The following is a 21,193-nucleotide window of genomic DNA, read 5'->3' as shown; positions in this document are numbered from 1 at the left end:
AAAGTGAAAGAAGTGATTCATTTCAGAGCCTGTCTGACCCACTTTGGTTCAATGGCCGGCACTCTGATTAGTGGACTATATACATGACTAGTGGACTATATAATAATATAAGATTATATAAACCTTTGATCCCTGCATGCCATGACACAGGTACATGGCAGCAAGAATGGAAAACAGGAGAGGTACAGGCAAGATCAAGATATAAAGATAAAATAACATACTGAGCTGCTTACCCTAGATACGTACAGTATCTGAATGAGTGAATGAGTGACATATAGAGTCTATCAATACATGTAATCATACAGTGAATATGAATGAATGACACTATATTGATATCAACACTGACTGAGTGTGTGTGTGTGTGTGTGTGTGTGTGTGTGTGTGTGTGTGTGTGTGTGTGTGTGTGTGTGTGTGTGTGTGTGTGTGTGTGTGTGTGTGTGTGTGTCTGTCTGTCTGTCTGAAGTGACGCGTTGTAAGCTGGTAGATCGGCTCTGTCTGCCTGCCTGTCTGTCTGTCTGTCTGTCTGTCTGTCTGTCTGTCTGTCTGTCTGTCTGTCTGTCTGTCTGTCTGTCTGTCTGTCTGTGCGTGTGCGTGTGCGTACTGTGTAGACCATCAACAGTGAATATCTGAGTGAATATATGAGTGAATCAATATGGCAATAAGTACAGTCTCTCAACAGTTATCCATAACAGGCAAAGGTTCTGCAATGTACATCCTAATAGTCCATGTGCAAGTGTACCAGAGTCCATGCAGGAGACAGCAGTCAAAAGTTGATGGTCAATCAGTGTGGGTCTTTTTTGTCTCCGCCAGTATGGTGGAGAGTATGTTTTCGTCTCCGTCCGTCCGTGTGTGTGTCCGTCTCAGCCAAGCTAACATTGGTCAAGCTTCACATGACACGTGACAATATGTTGTCACCAATGCTTTGATTGGCTAGCGAGATGCATGATGAAATAAAAACCAATAAATAGCACCACGCACTTCAAAAAATCTTTTATATTTTTTGAAGTGAGCTTCCATCACTGTGATGACCACTGTTGTTTCTAAATATGAATGGGGTGTGATTTTTTGTCTCCGCCAGGAGAGTTTTACCCACCGTGTGTGTGTCCGTCTCAGCCAAGCTAACATTGGTCAAGTGACACGTGACAATATGTAATATAAATAGGTAAGACAGGATTAATCAGGAAAAGTACTGGCGGAGACCTGTGCTCCGAGGAGCACATGTTCTAGTTTCATATGGGTTCAAGCTTGGTTGTGGAGCCTGATGGCTACTGGCACAAAGGGCTGTCCAGGTCACTGTGTGGTGTGTCGAGGAGGCACGAGTCTGTGGCTAAATGTGCTCCTCATCATCACTAGCTCATCATAGAGATGAAGAGAGGGGTTCCCCAGGAAAGCGTTCAGCTTCCTACTCATCCTCCCCTCCGCACACCACCTCTAGATTGTCCAGGTCATATCTCCAGCTACGGAGCTATAGCCTTACTCACGTTGCCTCAGCCCCCCAACATAATGGCCCACACACACACAAACTGCTATTCAACCGGTGGCCATGCAAGAGATGCATCTGCTGCTCTTACAGTACACAAAGTCTAATACTTCACCACAATCATAGATAGCTTCCAATCCGGGAGATGGCTGGTAAACTGGTACAGAGGAAGTATCGTCTATCGTCACTGCTTTTAAAGTTACACTTTAACTATTTTGGTTCTGCTTTCACTTATAGATATTATGTTTGGCTGGAAAGCATTTTTAGATTTGTTATTCTGGCAATAGCTAATGAATAACAAAATCCAGACCACAATACCACTCTCTCAAAAACAATTTTCAGTCCATTTAAAAAAAGGTAAACTATGTCCGTTGGTCCACCAAAACCCGACAGGGGACAGACCAGACGGCTAACTTACCTCCTGAAATGATTGCCATTCAGGTTTATGGCTTTATTTAAATAGGATAGCCGGGAGACAGGAAACAGAGGGCAGAGAGAGAGAGAGGGCGGGGGATAGGGGGGCTTTCAATACAAGCCTCCAGCCGGAATCCAACCGGGGACAGTATGACCCATGTGGTCAAACGTACCGAACAACCGGTCACCTCAAATAACTCCATTTGTAATGCCAAGATCATTAAACTACTGTGCCGGTGATGTAGCCCATTCATCTTCAGCCAGGAGATGTCCCAGTGACATCACTGACATTTGTAAATGGAGCCGACCCATCTACAATGATGCTCTTGCATGACCTAGTCCAGCAAGCCTTTTTAACAAATTAAACCATATCAGCGGTCTGGCATGCAGCCCACTGGCTATGACTCAAGGTATACTTGGCAATACTGCAGACCGTTTTCCAAAGCATACCAAGTTTTGCTTTTGTTTTTTCCTCTTCCAAGAAAGCCATTTGCTTCCATTCATTTCAGTATGGTATGAAAATCAATTTGCAGACTGTAAACTTGCTTGAGATGGGTAATCCAACACGGACATTTCTGTCAGCATATTTTTTTTTGTCAAAGTTACATTATTGTCGCTTTTTAATGCAGTTGAAAGCACTGATTGAATCGAAAAGTCTAACCGAAAGCAGTCCCTGGATAAAACAACGATAGCCGGAATGGGGAATCTGAAAATGATTCCACAATCTTACAAACGCTATGCTTTTCAAATGGTTTATTAATGTCAAGTATATTGTGTGCCCTAATAAACTAATATAATTATTTTACGAAATATGTTTCTTTTGTCGCTGTAATCAGAGCCAAAAGCCATTTCACTTTTGTTGACTCATATTCCACAAATGTGAAAACTTCCACTGTTGTTGTTTTTCTCTTTAGACCAATCTTCACCAAATTCGGTACATGTGATCTTGGGAGTCATGTGGAAAATTAGCGTCAAACTGCTTTCTGATATTCTATGTATTTAGCTGTAACTGGCTTTTTCTTTTCTTTTTCTTTTTTTTTTTTTACAAAAAACACCATATATCACAAACGCAACATCCAACTACTTTATTATTTGTATATACATTTGGACAGAGATGGGGATTGATGTCTTTTACATTCCCGGCCTGATTTGTGTTCCCACTCTGGCCCTGTACAAACATAATCAACAGCCATTAATGATAAGCATCCTTTAAATGATCATAACCCCCCCCCCCCCCCACGGCAATGGAGGGAGGCAAAGGAGTGAGAGACTTGCGCTCCATCAAGTGCACCTTTCCAGTCTATTAATAATTTACTGCAGACTGGCATTATTGGTGTATTGCTGATCTCTCACACACGCACATACACACACACACACACACACACACACACACACACACACACACACACACACACACACACACACACACACACACACACACACACACACACACACACACACACACACACACACACACAGGATTACAATAGTTGGGCTGCGGGGTGACCTTTACCCTCTTAACGGATACCAACACACAGCTGTGAAGAGCAGAAGGCTGGACAGTGACTGAACTAACCTTGGCTGGTCAAATATCTGTCGATGGAGAGTTAGCTGCATAGTCTCTTACTTGTAAACAGAACAGAGACATTTTCACAGTGGTGGAAAAAGTACTCACATTTTTTACTTAAGTAAAATATCAACACTGCAGTGTAGAAATACTCTCTAACAAGTAAAAGTAAGGTATTCAAAATGTACATGGGTAAAAGTACAAAAGCATTGGTATCAAGTAAAAGTACTCATTGTGCAGAATGTCTCATTTCAAAATTTCAAATGTTTAAAAATCTTTTGAAACTAGCAGATCTACAAGCTCACAATGTGTCGCTTTGCGGTGTGTTGTGAGCTTGAAGATCGTCTTTTTTCAAATAGCCGGAATATATATAGGGCTGTAGTGGTTAATGCATGTTTTGTGATAATAATCTAAATCTGCAAAGTAACTAAAGCTGTCAAATAATTGTAGCGGAGTAAAAGTACAATATTTGCACAGTACTTAAGTACAGTACTTAAGTAAATGTACTTAGTTACTTTACACCACTGCATTTTCATTGGTACTTCGTGGACTCCAACTTATGCCAAAAAGTCAGTGAGAATAATAATATTCAAACTCGAACAATACAACAGAAATACAGGTCCACTGAGGCAATCTCCGCTGAAGCGGTGCCATTTCACTGTTTCAGTTTAATCTAGTGATGAATCATGGTGAGTGGTGACCAATAAAGTACCAGCCTGACGGTTATATCAGTTTGGCTGATATATCGGCCATTATGACGACATAGGCATCCGCAATTATGCAGCTGATGTGTCCGTATTATTAAACACTTTCAACCTGGTGTCCCTGCTTCGGGCAAGTCATTATAGAAAATGTTCAAAAGGTTTTTGCAAATATTTGAAAATCTTTCGAAAAAAGTGGTATCGGTCTGGCTCTATAAAAAAAGCACTATTAAATTACCAAAGTAGGTGTGACATACATGTGCACTTGCAAAATCTTAAGACAATGAGGTAAAAAATAATGTCTGAATATATTATCCCAGAACATATAACTTGAATATACTCAAATGTTCCACTTACCCTACGAAATACGAATTTACTATACAGTAGGCCTGCCCTGCTCTTTCACTTATTCCCCCCAAATAGCTTGAATATTAAAGAATCATAAATAATTAAAAATGTGTCAAATTAAAATCTATTAAAAGCTGTGATGGAGAGATTAAGGCAGATTGAAAGACGATACAAAACTAATTGATTTGAGACAATTAAAATCCAGTTTAGTCCTTGGACATTCAACTTGCAGTTGAAAACTGGACAGTTGATTCAGCTGACAGATGTGCTCATAATTTTAAATGGGCTGACCGTGATTCAAGAATGTAGGTGCCATGAAATGTGTGCGAATACGGATGCATTCCTTATAGTAAGCACTTTTCAGAGTTATAGGTAGTGGTGAAAAATGACAGGAAATGTATCAACTGCATCCTTGATTAATAACTATAGTACAATAACAAAAAAGTAATAGCACAGCTGTTAATGGCATTTATTTTTTAGAGTTTGTGTTTACATCTCCTCCCAATTAAGACATTACAGAACCTACCAGAATAATCGAGTCAATGTTGACTAAACATCAGCGAAGAGGTCATTATGGACACATTTTGAACATGTAAAACAATCTTTTTCGGCAGGTATTATTTAATTTAGACTATATAATGCATTTAAAGGCAATGACAACGTAATATGACAAAAATAAAGGTGCCATAAGGTTCACTGTGTAGGACAACCTGTCTCAAGCAAGTTTAAAGTCTCTGCATGTTGTTTTCATACCGTAAAGCGTACAGAAATGAACGGAGTCTAATGGCTTCCTCTAATATCAGACAAAGCAAAGCACTGTATGCTCCGTCTGCAGTACAGTCATCCAGATCTTTTAATTTGGTTTTTGGTTTAACTCCATTTTAACTGCAGTGTACTGACTTTAATGAAAGGTGACACTGACCACAAGAACAACCGACAAGTACTAAGGATTGCACAGGTCATTCTTCCAACAGGTGGGATATATGGCAGGAAGCGCAAACGTCACTCTCTGCCTTTATCTGTGTGGTGTTGCTATTTGTACAGCCTGATAAAATAAACCTTATTTTACGACATACGCATCCATGAGTATGACGGTTATCAATGTGTGGCTCTTGATGACACCCCCAATTACTGTATGTGCTGAGGACGACCTAGAGAGAGAGCCGCGTATTTTACGGTGCCTTTCAAGTCAACCTAGACGGCGATCAGACGCACATGTGTAAACAAGCGCGTATAAGGTTACAGGTTGGATAAGTCCAGTGCCATGTGGCCCCCTCTCTTTCTCACAGCGGTGGCGGACATTCCACACCGGGATGCAAAGCCGGAACAGAGCCAAGCAAGAAGAGAGGGGATTTTCTAGACAGTCCAATTGACATCCCCAGGAAGCTGTGGGCAAAACAACACAGCGAGGAGGAACCGAGCCAGAGAGGATCACTAATGCGTGCACGTCCCTCTGATGTGGTGTTTTCCTGTGGCATGTCACCATCCATGAGTTATCGGACCACAAGCCCAACCATGATCGTCCCACGGACGGACCACAACCTCAACGCCATATAGCCTTAACCCAGACTTGAATCTCATATGGCGTCTTTGTGGGGCAATACTGTGAAACACGGGGTCTATTTTTGGAGTCGCAAATGACAAGGCAGGAACCAAGCGGCCTCCACTAGCGTCAAAAGCACTGTGAGAAAAGTGGAGAGAGAGAGAGACAGAGAGAGAGAGAGAGAGAGAGAGAGAGAGAGAGAGAGAGAGAGAGAGTGAAGCGTTACTCACCTGAGCGTAGTCTCTCTCTACCGCTGCCTTCTTTTGGCTAAACGTCCTACAGAAAAGAAGAGCACAGTGAGGTATGAATGGACAGCTCGGCCAGACATCTGTTGCTACTAAAAACAGGCTAATAAGGCGATGTTCAGACTGACGGACCCAAATTCGACTTTTGGCCCATCCAAATTGGAGTCAGATTGGTTTGATCAAGTCTGAACAGTATAAAATAAAAATCACAAGAAAAGGGATTTTTGCTGATCAGATTTGAACCACATTCTTTGTGGTTTGAAATGCAATTTAAATCTGATTTATTTCTTTTTTTTGGTCTCAGTCTGGACACTTGGACCCTGAAGCCTGATATACAGTAGGCCAGGGGTCTTCAACAGCGGGTCCGGGACCCCTAGGGGGTCCTCAGAGTTACTACAGGGGGTCCGCCAAATCTTTGTGGGATAGGATTTTCTTTTTTCTGAAGAGAACTTTAGCCAAAAAATAGCAGATCTACAAGCTCACAACGCCTCGCAGCGCGAGGCGTTGTGAGCTTGTAGATCGGCTATTTTTGGCAAAGAGTTATAGGTGTAGAGGGAAAAAAAAGCAGCAAAGGTTTATCTGAAACACAATTTTATACAATATAGAGGGGGTCCCTGCTTCATCTCCCTCTCAGCTAGGGGGTCCTTGGCCTGAAAACGTTGAAGACCTCTGCAGTAGGCTATATACTTCCTCATGCGGCGGCGTGGCTTGCCGACAATAGTCGATCTACAAGCTCACAGCGCGCCACAATTATGCGCCACATTGTGAGCTTCTATATCGTCCGTTTTCGGCGAGTGACACAGTCGTCACGACAGAGTATAAGATAAGCATGATGACCCCGTGCCTATGCTGCTGCGTCATTACCACAGCAACCGATGTAGATAAGTCAGCGATGTCTGAACATACACAAACCCCGATCTTATCGCTTGCAAGTAACAGTGCGGAGACTGTGGACAGTCAGTCCTCCAAAAGATCAGATTTGAGAAATAAATCGGATTTACGTTCAGACCGTAACAAAGCCTAAAAGACCACAGGCTCTCAGCAGGTTTGCCCGTTGATATAATTAATCACACAGGGACCAGTTGCAGCGCGGCAATCGCCCATCCTTCCCTTCATCCTGTTATCTTCCTTCAAAAAATGTTTTCCCCCATGGGAGAGACCGTGCTCTTGATGTCTGGACTGGTCTACTCTAGGCCTGAAACTAAACTATCAACGACCCGTATGTCCTTCTGTGAGAAACTACATCTTTTCCTGCCAGCAAGAAAAATATCCAGAATTCTTTCACAAGAGTTATTTTTTTCCCCCCTCTCTATCTCTCTCTCTCTCTCTCTCTCTCTCTCTCTCTCTCTGTCATTCCTCACCAGACTCTCCCAGGCTTGGCCTGCCTCTTCCTGTGGCACTCACTCTACATATGGATATTTTGAATCTAAAGTAAAGCCCTGCACTGTAATAACAGTCTTTGTAAACGTTATCTTTAGTTGTACCCGTTTGTGAAAACATACAAACCGGGTATCAATAAAGATAAGTGTGCTGGCCAACCCCGGACGTTACACCACAGCGTGGGCATTTCAATTAAAGTAGTAGGATGTTTAGTCTTACTTTTCTTCCCTGTTGTTCGTGGCTACAGAGTAAAAAGTCCCAGAGTGTTCATTTAAAGCTGCAATCCGTAACTTTCATGTTCTACCCGGGTTTTCGAAACCCGGGCCCCAACGTGCAAGCGTCAACATTTCTACCGTTGAGCTACAACAGAGAGCAAGTTTGCGAAGGCGAGTGATTCTTGCAATACCTCTCGTCAACCTGTAGTGGTCCTACCTTCTGTAGACAGTTTTAAAGCAAAGCTCAAGTCTTTTGCAGATTTATTTTTCTTCTAAATCTCTGTTGTTATTCATGTCTTTACTGTTTTGCTTGACTCACTGCCTTTTGTTTTAGCCATTATTTTTATGCCATTGTTTTTTGCAATTGTTTTATTTTTGCACTGTAAAGCACCTGAGCTGCATTTATGTCATGAAAGGTGCTATATATATAAAGTTTATTATTATTACCCGACCACAGGATCTAAAATGGCTCGATAGAGGACCAGGTTGGCAGACCGAGTCCAACCACCGCAGTCGTGTTAGTTATATTGTATTAACATACTCTAACTCTACCATGCAGATTGGTTAAAATAACATTTCATTCACTTGCAGCTTTAACTCTGGGTGTGTAAACACGGACCCCCTCACGGTCAGTGGGGATGTGACGAGCAGTCGTGGGAAAAGTACTCAAATAGTTTTGCTTAAGTAGAAGTATCAATACTGCAATGTAGAAATACTCTGGAATTCCAAATTTACTTGAGTAAAAGTACAAAAGTATTGGTATCAAAATAAAAAAGTAAAAGTACTTATTATGCAGAATGTCCCATTTCACAAGTTTACAAAGCTTTTGAAAATAGCAGATCTACAAGCTCACAACGAGTCACATCGCGAGCTTGTAGATTGGCTATTTTCAAATGGCCAAAGTTTGAATAGGGGCTGAAGTGATTCATGCATGTTTCGTAATAATAATCAAAATCTACAAACTAACTAGTACCGGTAACTAAGTTTTCAAATAATTGTAGTGGAGTAAAAAGTACAATATTTGCCTCTGAGATGTAGTGGAGTAGAAGTAAAAGACTGAAATGTGTAAACACTCGAGTAAAGTTAAAGAAAATACCTCAAAATTGTACTTCAAAAGTACAGTACTTGAGTTACTTTACACCACGACTCGACGAGGGCCATATACCATGAGGGATTCATTCATCTGCACATAGAATAATCCAAGTCAAGCGAAGACGGGTCAGTGACCTAGTAGGATAAACCTCTGTGCAGCGGGATTCGTCTCAGGTCATTAAATCATGTCAGGACTGGCTCTAGCATTCCGTCTGCCTCTCGTCTCTGAGCCCGCTCTCCTTTTCCCCCTTTCTCTCTGCATTCCCTAGAGATCAGTGGTTCTCAAACATTTTCATGTCAAGGACCCCCCAAATTGAGATGTAATTTGGCCACGGGGACCCCCATCTGAAGAGATTCCGTGCCAGGGCAGGGACCCCCATAAGAGAAGATTTAATGTAAAAATGTGTCAAGATTTGTCAACGTTTTCCATAACATTGCAGATCTGCAAGCTCAGAACAAGTCGCATCACGAAGCGTTGTGACCTTGTAGATCAGCTATTTTTGAATAGCCGAAAAGTCTAATAGGGCTTAAGTGTTTCTCATTTTGCTGGGGACCCACTGAAACCCCCTAAAGCAGAGGTCTTCAACAGGGGGTCCGGGACCCTAGGGGGTCCTCAGAGTTACTACAGGGGGGCCGGCAAATCTTTGTGTAATAGGATTATTATTTTTTACATTAACCGCTTGAACCCTAGCATCCCTATTCTGAGGAGAACTTTAGCCTACAATAGCAGATCTACAAGCCCACTACGCTTCGTAGTAGATCGTAGTTATTTTCGGCAAAGAGGTTTGGTGTAGAGGGGAAAAAGAGAAGACCAAGTACAGAGTGAAAAGTCAAGTTTACCAAGGATTGAGTGGTTAAGTGGTTTAAGTGGTTAAATATCTGAAAATACACATTAACATGATTCCAACATACACTGATGATAGCGCTGTCAAGTCTATGAAGCTATCTATTTTTTTTTAAACACAACACAATGTTATACAATATGTGTAGGGGTCCCTGCTTCATCTCTCTCTCAGCTAGGGGGTCCTTGGCCTGAAAAACGTTGAAGACCCCTGCCCTAAAGGACCCCTGGGAGTAATGAGGTGCCCACACCTCATTACTAGTGATGGGTCGTTCATGATCGATTTGTTCAAAAGAACTAGTTCATTGCCGTGAACGTGAACGAGCTCGTTCGTGTCCTGCAACTGTTACGTTCACGCTATCGTTCATGCCCCCCATCCCCTCCCCCCCCGTACACAGGACGGGAGGGCGGGCTGTACGCGCAACGTAATAATAACGCTCCCGCGATGGTGTGTTTCACTAGAAAACAGCGCAACTGAACGAGAACTGGAACGAATCATTTGAGCGAATCATTGAGCGTGAACGAAATCGTTCGTTCACTGAAATGAACGTTTTTTTCCCACCACTGCTCATCACATGCCTCCTTGTCTTGTCTATTTGACAGCATTTTGAATTCTGACGAACCCTTTCTCCAACCAGATCGGCAAGCAGCCCTCCCCTCTGGCTTGGGTTTCACTTTGTTCCCCCTCTTTTGTTAACCACATGAACCCTATAGCAGTGGTTCTCAAACTTTTTCGTGCCAAGGACCCCCAAATAGACACGTATTAGACCGCGGACCCCCATTTGAAAAGATAAGCCAGGGACCCCCATAATAGAAGATTTTTACGGCTCTCTAGCAGTGATTTCAACCATTTTAATTTCAAGGACCCCCAGTTTGACATGCATTAGGCTACGGACCCCCATTTAATGGCATGTATGTCTCTGGGACCCCAATTCATATTGTAAAATCAATGTTGGAATGGAACCAAATGGACCCGTTAGGGTCCATTTGGTTCCATTTGTACACTCTCAGAGTTACAGACCCATAAGGGTCCATTTGGTCCCTGTCCATCATTCAGCTGGGGACCCCCTGGAACCCCCTCAAGTACCCCTGGGGGTCCTCGGACCCCACTTTGAGAACCAATGCCCTATAGCATCCCTATTCTGGGCATGTCACAATTAGGCACACGTTCTGTGAAAATAGGTGAACATTTGGCAAAAACAGCACATCTATACAAAAGCTCGAAGATCGAGCTGTTTTCGCGACTTGACAGTGTATAGGGTTTTAAGTGGTTAATGACACAGTGCCTCCCCCGGTTGAACAATTCAAGGTAGTCAGGACAGGACATCTGGAGGCCCCTCCGTGTTCCTCACTTCCAGCTGTTTGGGGGCCCAGATCACAGCTCTATTGCCACCAACCACACACAGGAAGTTGGGAGCCAATGGTCTGTCAACTTAACCCAAAGACTACGGCTGAAAACACAACCACCACAGCATCTGGTAATGTCTACCTTTTTGGCGTCTGCACACACTGTCCATTTCTGCTGTGGTGGTAAAGGCCCTACGGAATACATACGGTAGGTAATGCCCAGATTGCATACACCCAGAGTGAGTTTGAAAACATGACCAACGACGAAAAACTCCGGAGAAATACAACAATGTGCGAGCCAGTGGTGGAAAGTTACTAAGTACAATTACTTAAGTACTGTGCTTTACTTTGGAGTATTTCCAATTTCCAATGCTTTTACTTACTACATCTCAGAGGCAACTATTGTACTTTTACTCCACTACAATTATTTGAAAACTTTATTTACTAGCTACTTTGCAGAATTATTACATTATAAAACATACATTAACCACTTCAGCCCTATTTTATACATCATAGGCTATTTGAAAATAGCCGATCTACAAGTTCGCAATGCGTCACGTCGCGACGCGTTGTGAGCTTGTAGATCTGCTATTTTCAAACATTTTAGTAATTTTACTTTTGCTGCTTTAAGTACATTTTGATACCAACACTTTTGTACTTTTACTCAAGTCAATTTTGAATTCCGGACTTTTACTTGTAACGGAGTACTTCTACATTCAGGTATTGATACTTAAGTAAAACATTTGAGTTATTTTTCCACCACTGGAATACAGCCACCCTAAGGACTACTAACCATAGTGTTCACCGAGTGGACCTCGGACATAGACCTACTGCACATATAAACGGAGCTGCTACTTTTAAACACATTTGAATTCTGACTGAGGCTTTTTCGTATACTATTTAAATAGTTTGGGGAAAAATGTCCCAGACGTGACTGCGAAAGATTGCTGCTATTTGTTTCAAAAAGCTTTAAACCCTCGCCAGCATGTATCATATAACGTTGCAATGTGACATAGCTCCGTTTAAAACAATGCTGTACCCCCTCCAACTGTACATTCCCAATTTTTTCTTAAATTGTTTTCATTATGTTTTGACACTTGCTTTGGCAATGCAAACCCATTTTGTCTCATGCCACTAAAGCTCCTTTGAAGTGAATTGAAATTGTAATGCCTAGACCTCTCAAAGTTCAGCACAATGACATCCCACCCCTCCCTGTGGATATTCCCTGACCCTCTAGCTCAGTGATTCTCAAAGTGGTGTCCGGCGGGGACCCACAGGGGTCCTTGAAAGGGTCCCAGGGTGTCCCCAGCCAAATCAGTGAATTTAGCATAAGAAAACCTGTTTAACCACTTTATGCTTATATGTCATACTTTGGCTATTCGAAAATAGCCAATCTACAAGCTCACAATGCATCGCACTGCAATGCGTTGCGAGCTTATATATCTGATATTGTTGACATATTTTGAAAATCTTCTCTTCTGGGGATCTCTCACACAAAATATTTTCAGATGGGGGTCCGACATGAACATGTTTGAGAACCACTGTCACCGGTGGGCAATACACAGCCCGAGGACCAGAACCGGCCCACAGACATTATCAGAATCCGGCCCACAACGTCCTCAAAGGAAAGAATTACCGCCCCCTCCCAAAATGATCAAAAGACAGCATTATGTTAATGGCCTTGGAGGCAAATGAATTGAACATGATTCCAATTATTGCCAAATGAATAGTTACTGTAAATGGTAAATGTTTATAATTGTAAAACAGTCAGTCTGTCTGTGTCCATGTTTAAAACATAATCATGTGTTTCATCAGTGACATCTGAAGTGCTGCATATCAGACAACTGGCGACATAGTACTAGACTGATTTAAAAGTTGATCAGTAACAGCATTAGAATGGATAATTGTATGTACGCAGTAATCTCTTCATTGTAACCTATTAAACCAGAGTGACACATAAAGCTATAATGTGTTTCAAGTTTCCATTCAATTGTCTAATGCGTAGGGCTCTTCACTCACTTTATCAAAGTCAGTAGTATGGCCTTCTGGGAAAAGAAATGCTGCTCTATAGGTTCTCACCAGCGTTGCCATGTGCGCTTATTATAAGCGACTTTGGGATGTTTTTTCTGTGAAGTTGCTTGTAAATATTGGTAGTGGTTTTGGGGCTTGTTTCTAAAGTGTAGTTGCTTATTTGGGCTTGCTTCCTAATGTTGTTTAAACCAGTGTTTCTCAAACATATTCATGTCAAGGACCCCCAAATGAAAATATTTTACGCCAGGGACCCCAATACAAGATTTGTGTTGTTTAAAAGCTCACAGCGCGTTGTGAGCTTGTAGATTGGCTATTTTCAAATAGTGGATGTGATATAGGTTTAAAGGTCTCATGTAACCTAGTCGCTTCTTTTGGGCTTGTATTCATAGTTTCTCTCGCAAAACCTGCGCAACATTGGTTCTCACCTGAGGTCCTCCAAGAGATCACATTCTGTCTGGTGTTTGATGTGTAGCCTGCCCAACTGCTCCGCGTGAATGTGTTTCAACTCCTGGGTCACTCGGACCTGATCGGAGAGGAAAGGACAAGGAAAACAATTCAAACAGGCACGTTGAAGAAAAAAAAAACAATCTTCCTTCATTTATACAGTCAACAAACCACACAACACACACACACACACACACACGAGCAGAAAAAAAACTTTTCCTCAAATGCCAGCTTTAAGAGATTGAGTTGAGTGTTTCTAGAAGCCTAGGAAGAGCCTGGTGGTAATGGTTGTGGTGTTGAGGATGATGATGTTAATATAATGTGATTAAAATGATGATAATGGTAATAATTATAACAATAATAATAATCATAATGCATAATAATGGTTATGTAGTGTATAATAGCATAGATGGATCCTTATAGATCTATATAATAACATGCTTATTGATGGGTGTGGGGTTGTTTTTTTTTGTTTGTTTTATGTATATAAATCTGGAATTTATTTTGTTTGTTTGGCTTGTTTACCGTCGACTTTCGTTCATTGCAACTACTTTTTTGTTTTTGCCAAACATAAGGTTATGTGTCGTAGGATAGGCATTTATAAGCTTTTAGCTTCAGCCATATTCCTTTTTGATCACCTTTAACTATGCAACAGTTTGTTTATGTTGATGTATGTGATGCTATGGATACTGGTGAAGAAGATGATCAAAAAAAATTGCTAAACTACAGTGTGTTGTTTCAGCTGAGGTTAGCAGCATTGATGACAAGCAACAGCTCAGCTAATCAGTTCCAATCATTAGCGAGCCAAGCAGCCCTTCCCAGGTAAAACACTGGTCTCTGGGGGGCTCTGTGCAAGAGGCGGAACAAGCTCTCTGGACCAGTGGTGGAAAAAGTACTCAAATGTTTTACTTAAGTAAAAGTATCAAATCTGCAACATAGAAATAATTTTAAGTAAAAAAAATGAGTATTTGAGTAAAAGTACAAACGTATTGGTATCAAAATGTACTCAAAGCACCAAAAGTAGAAAGTATTCATTATGCAGAATGTCCCATTTCACAACTTTTAAATCTTTTGAAAATAGCATTGTGAGCTTGTAGATCGGCCAGAAATGTATATAGGCTGAAGTGGTTAATGTATGTCTTGTAATAATAGTCAAAATCTACAATGTAACTAGTTATTAAAGTTTTCAAATAATTGTAGTGAAGTAAAAGTACAATATTTGCCTTTGAGATGCAGTGGAGTAGAAGTAAAGTGCAGTACTTGAGTAAATGTACTTTTTTACTTTACACCACTGCTCTGGAGGACTGACTCCTAATTGGCTATGGAGAGTTGCATGATGAATCCCAGTGTGTCACTACTGCTAATTGGGAGTTTGGTCAAGTGGAAAACCAAGTTCAAGGTGAAATGTAAGCATTTATTTCTAAATATATTCACTTGCTCGAGTGAGTAGGATTACTTTTTAAATGGCATATAACACATTGGGAATCACAATGACAAACAACTTCTGGAATCCTTCCGTTTCCGTCTTTCCGACATCACTAAACCTGAACGTCTCAATGTGTCAACCAACACACGGGGGAGGGCCTTTAGTGTGGCTGCATTTCTGTGGCTTTAATTGTTTTGCTGTAAAAACCAATACCAGGATACAAATTATTCTGCGTATGGAAATTACATTGGGACACCAAAGCGCCAATTAGTCTTACAACAACCTTTGTGTTTCAATGCAAGATGTGTTTATAGATATGGTTAAGTTGAGAGATGCAAGAGCACTTGTAGCACTTGCCCTAGCCTTGACAACCTTCCAGGATTATGCAACGGCTAAAATGTAACTTAGATCAGTGGTTCTCAAACTTTTTCATGTCAAGGACCCCCAAATAGACACTTATTAGCCCACGGACCCCCATTTGAAAAGATAAGCCAGGGACCCTCATAAGAGAATATTTTTACGGCTCTAGCAGTGATTCTCAATCATTGTAATTTAAGGACCCCCCCAGTTTGACATGCATTAGGGCTACGGACCCCCATTTAATGGCATTTCTATCTCTGGGACCCCAATTTATATTGTAAAATCAATGTTGATGTAACTCTCAGAGTTACAGACACATAAGGGTCCATTTGGTTCCTAACTATCTATCATTTAGCTGGGGACCCCCTGGAACTCCCTCAAGGACCCCTGGGGGTCCCCGGACCCCACTTTGAGAACCAATGACTTAGATAGCATGTTATGTAGACAGATGCCAGGTCATTGTTGACCCGGCATCCTATAGTGTGTATAGTTTCAATGTAGGCTGATGATAGGTTCTTGGTTTACGTATGTATTAGTTATCATTAGATTATTGGTTTACTTATGTATTACTTTATTATTAGATTACTATGTCTATGCATTTGATGTATTATTGATGTATTATCTTGTGTCCTTGCTCACTGTAAATCGCTCTGGATTAAGAGTGTCTGCTAAATGCCTAACTGTAAACTGAAAACTGTAAGGGCAAACATTTAGTATGGTGCGCTAAAAGAAAATGGCCTTTTTGAAATGAAATGATTCTGCTTGCACAGGGGCATTTGGACTCCAAAATGCCAACGTTATAGCAATGCTGGCAAGTGGCATTCTTCAATTCAACACAATGTGTGAATGTAGAACTGGAAGCACTATTACAAGGATACCTCATGCAGTACCTGTAGCAAGCGGTGTCACATAAAGGGAACCCCTCTATGTAAGGCTGTTGAATCTCATGTTAAAGCAGCTTAAATTGACTGGACCGAGGCAATATATTTACGTTACTCTGCTACTAATCTGATATTCATTAAAGGACACCAACATTACACAATTTTGGAGTTTCCATCTGGCTCACATGCTCTGCTCCCAGCCATTCAAACCATGCCCTGCAGGCACAATGTACTGATTAGTGACTAACGGGGATATAAAGCAGATCATCATTCATTTCTGCATCTTAAATGCTGTGGAACTATCTTTCTGCAATACAGAAGAGACTTGATTATTTGTTGGAAAGGCTCAGCTTAAAGGATTGTTTGAGAGTCTTCACTATAGTCATTCAATCATTTTAGATTGTTGAGATGATACATTTTGTCCATAACGAACCTGAATGATTTACTTATTAAAGTACAAGCTCACACTAATGTCTGGACTGGCCTATGATTATATTAGTTTAGATTACTTTCTCGTGAGTACGCGTCCATGCTGGCTATGTAATATCCGCTACCATAACAAAAACATTATTTTCAGCCAAATATAGGATCAATAGTTTCTTTACCAACTTGTTGTAAGACTATTGAATTCTACCAATAGCACATTCATGAAGTGTGTTGTGATCAAACACATCTTCCTAATACAATTTGTAGATCCAAAACAATGCATAACAACACAGTAGGCTACTACAGCTGTGAAAAAAATGAGCAGGGGAGGCCTGGCATTTAAATCAATCATACTTCACAGTATGTACAGTCATACTCTTGTAAAATACTCTCACATTTTATTTTTTTTAAGTCCCGCAAGTGGGCAGATGTTTAACATCAATGTAAATTAAACATATCCAGTGTAAGTATAGGTATTTTTTTACTTTACTGGAGTATTTCCAATTTTCAGTACTTTTACTTCTATTCCACTACATCTCAAAGGTAACCTTTTTACTTTTACTACACTACAATTATTTGAAAAGTCTAGTTATTGGTTACTTTGTAGATTTTGATTATTATTACAAAACATACATTAACCACTTCAGCCCTATATACATTTTGGCCATTTGAAAATAGCCGATCTACAAGCTCACAATGCATTGTGAGCTTGTATAGATCTGCTATTTTCAAAAGATTTGTACACATTTGAAAACTTGTGAAATGGGAAATTCTGCACAATGATTACTTTTACTTTTGGTACTTTAAGTACATGTTGATACCAATACTTTTGTACTTTTACTCAAGCACATTTTGAATTCCGGACTTTTACTTTGTAACAGAGTATTTCTACATTGCAGTGTTGATACTTTAACTTCAGTAAAAAAAAAAAGTGAGTACTTTTTCCACCACTGGCTGTCTGTCTCCTTCAACAAAGCAACTTTAACACTGAGGTCCAGACGGCCAACAACACAGCAGCGATGGTGAGCCGTGTTTTTGAAATATGATCCCATATAAACATCTTCGTACCAATAATACTAGATCTCTAGATCCAACCACTTTAGACGCATTAAAAGTGGACTTTTTTTCTCCCCCTTTCTGCAGGCAAAAAGAAGCCACGCAAACACTTTGATCAACATTATTACACTGTTAGTTTCCTTTACTCCCCCCCGTCCCCGTCCCTGTCCCCGTCCCCCCGAAAAAGAAAACTGCACTTATAACACACACATGGGACTTGATCTTCAAAATGTTCTTTACTTCAAAGCTATGATCAGTGAGAGGAAAATGCACGGGATCGTCGGGGGGGACTGGGGAGAAAGAAAGAAAGAAAAAACAACAATAATATGCAGGCTAAAATGCCTCTCAACCTTAGGTTGAGGGGCATTTTAGCCTGCATATTATTGTTGTTTTTTCTAAGTAGTTTTTCTTACTAAGTTGCTCGGCAACAAAAACATTTTCCCCAACAATTAAATAATGCAGCAGCGTTTGTTGATCGTCGAGACATTTTTTTGCACCAGGCTTTTATATATCCTCCAGAATCCAATCCCAGACACACTATAGACAGACAGACATCAGGGGGGATCATGAAGCTTACCTTCCTCGGTGGGGGTTGCATTTTCTATAATTTCTTCCACATAAGAAGAACAAAAAAAAAAAAAAAACTCAGCAAAAAAAAAAAAAGAAAGTTTAATCCGTTGGTGGAAACTTGTGCGTGCGAAGGTTTTTTTTTCTCTCCCTCGAATAGATGATGATGGTGAGGAGGATGATGATAACGGGACGCGATCAGCCCTTTGGATCAAGCGGCCATGACCGTTGGAGGAGGTTTTTTAACCAGCAGCACTAGCAGAGCGTCCCATACAGTCCCTGTGTAATAACAACACTACACTCTACACACTGGCTGGCCCCGGGGCGCAGAAATTAAGCAGCCTCCAACTTCACCATTCAGCACAGCAAGAGAAGCGGGGTTTCCGGTGGGGGGGGGGGCGTTGGAGGGGGGGGGGGGTGGTGAGGATGATGATGAGGAGGAGGAGGAGGAGGAGGAGGATGATGGCGACACACGGAGGAAATGCATGGGAAATAAAAGAGAAAAAAAAGGAAAAAACCCTCCCCCTGGCAAAGCAACGGGGAGCCCTCTAGCGGCCGTATTGAGGAAATGCAAATGGGAATAATACATTTTAAAAAACGATTTATACTTGAAATTCGAAAATAATCGAAAATAGCAGACCTGCAATTGTCGCGATAGATTTGCTATTTTCTTGAGCATAAATTAGGCCTAAAAAAACCCATAGAGGTGCTCAAAACCCTGGAATGAACAACAGACACAGCCCTCTACCCGGCTATGTCCAAGAAATACATGGGAATAGAAACCATGGAATGGACGGGGCCCCTAGTCTAGCGGCTTCTAGTGGCCACACGTGTATTATGGGGGGGATTAAACCCTGACCCTGCACATCTGTGTGTGTGCATGTGATATTATTATCATCATCTCCTTCTCCTCCTGGATAATGTAAATGATGGCGTACTATATAATACCATATCATATTATGACATCCTAATGGAGCAAACCATATCCTTCCATCCTGCCCATGCAGGCATGTTCAACCAATGCTCTTTTGGGATTAATAATGACCCCTGCTTGACTGTGGCGAACATGCACACACATGGACTGATAGGCTTCCTACACTACAGCAGTGGTTCTCAACCTGTGGGTCGTGATTCCCAGGGGGATCACCACAAGGCCCACATGATTTTGGGGGGGTCCCCAGATGACAGTGAAGTGACAATTTAAGGACTTTGAAGACCTTTTTAATACCTAAAACAAAAAAAAGAAAGAAAGAAAAGAAAAATGACCATTACTGCATCAAAACTAATCAACAAACTATACTATAAAAATTATCCAAATTGTCAAATAATATAAGAAAGAGGCAGAAATTGTGAAAATAGCCGATCTACAAGCTCACTGTGATGACGGATCCCTGTCTCTTTAGCTAGGTGGGTCACTTTGACCTTATGTGTATTGTGTCACTTAATTGATGATTATGTTCAGCCTAGAGAGACTGGCAGCTAATTAGAGTACAGGGCCAGGTGTGTTTAATCAGTTGGGGCTTTAGGCTGGGAGCTCAGTATTTTTCAGCAGGCAATGTGTGAAGATCTATTTTTCTCTGCTTGATATATTATTTGATTGTGTTTGGACTATATCACCCAAGATACTTATTTTTTTATTGTTTGCGACATGGGACTGCGTTCCAATACTTTCTGTAACCCAGTTTGGAATAAACACCCTCAAAGATGAGAAGAAGCCTCTGCATTCTTACCCATGCACCACAGTGGTCACTACTTCCCAACCAGTTAAATTAGTTATCCTACATTACAAATGGTCCTTCGACACCGGATGGAGTGACTCCTGTGGAGAGAGCGAAGATGCTTCCATCTGCTATTTTCACAATATTTATCTGTGGAACCAAGTCAAACAACTGCTTGTCAGGGTGGGGGGTCAGAACCAGATAACTGATGAGAGACTGCTTCATTATATTAATGCATGGTTCTGTTGATAGACTGTGTAGGCCAGGGGTCTTCAACGTGGGGTGCGGAACCCCTTAGGCCAAATCTTTGAGTGATTATATGATTTTTTGTTTTACATTAACCATTTCAACCCGAGCATCCCTATTCTGAGAAGAACTTTCACCAAAAATAGCAGATCTACAAGCTCCCCCCAGAGCTTGTAGATATAGTAATCAGAATAGTAATTCTCACATTCACTAGTGATGGACTACATGTTTCCATTCATAGGCCTATATATTCATAGACGATACATGATGATAAATTTAATATATCCATCATTGACAATATGTGTATATTCACTCATCTTATATTAAATCAGCTGTAGGATTTATTTGAACCAGTCATCAAATAGCACACAATTAATCATTATATATCATTGTTGTCGGGTGGAAACCTTGTATGTCCAGAAGAACGTTACTTTTTATTATTATTCTTTTTAAATCATATTTTTTTAAATAGAGAAAATAGTCTAAGCTCACAATACATCGCACCACAACGCATTTTGAGCTTGTAGATCTGCTATTTTCACTACTTTTGTGCAGCACATAAAAACATACAAAAGTTTAAATATGGAGTTATGAGGTTTCTGCCTGACAGCATACATATGTCCCAGATGGACAAGTTTAGCAAAGGAAGTCAGTACAATAACTTCAATTGGACAGTGACTGTAAACTAAATTAGGCCTATTTTCACTGGTGCCAGTTTACTTAACACTGAATCTGAATTGACCTGATGCATCTAATGCTATTAAGAGAGGTTAAACCCAATAATTATTGTCAAGAATCATCAGTGTCCTCGGACCGTGGACTGTGACTTTATTATTTAGCCCTTGTCTAACCTTATATGGTATTG

General features: G+C 41.0%; 1 protein-coding gene across 1 annotated transcript in view; it reads right to left on the bottom strand.

The window, feature by feature from the left end:
- Positions 1–18,707, bottom strand: part of LOC311057937 (F-BAR and double SH3 domains protein 2-like) — a 57,711-nt gene extending 39,004 nt beyond the window's left edge. Inside the window, exons 1-3 of the mRNA XM_084075147.1 lie at positions 18,375–18,707; positions 13,630–13,727; positions 6,284–6,329 (exon numbers count right to left, since the gene is read on the bottom strand). Of these exons, the coding sequence (XP_083931273.1) occupies positions 6,284–6,329; positions 13,630–13,727; positions 18,375–18,395 (165 nt within the window). The 5' untranslated portion in view covers positions 18,396–18,707. The remainder of the gene's footprint in view (positions 1–6,283; positions 6,330–13,629; positions 13,728–18,374) is intronic.
- Between the last annotated feature and the right edge of the window lie 2,486 nt (positions 18,708–21,193).

This window comes from Gymnoscopelus microlampas (genome assembly GCF_963454915.1).
Source record: "Gymnoscopelus microlampas genome assembly, chromosome: 12".
Lineage (NCBI taxonomy): Eukaryota > Metazoa > Chordata > Actinopteri > Myctophiformes > Myctophidae > Gymnoscopelus > Gymnoscopelus microlampas.
Note: the sequence above shows the minus strand (reverse complement) of the source record. Positions and strands in the feature narration are given on the sequence as shown.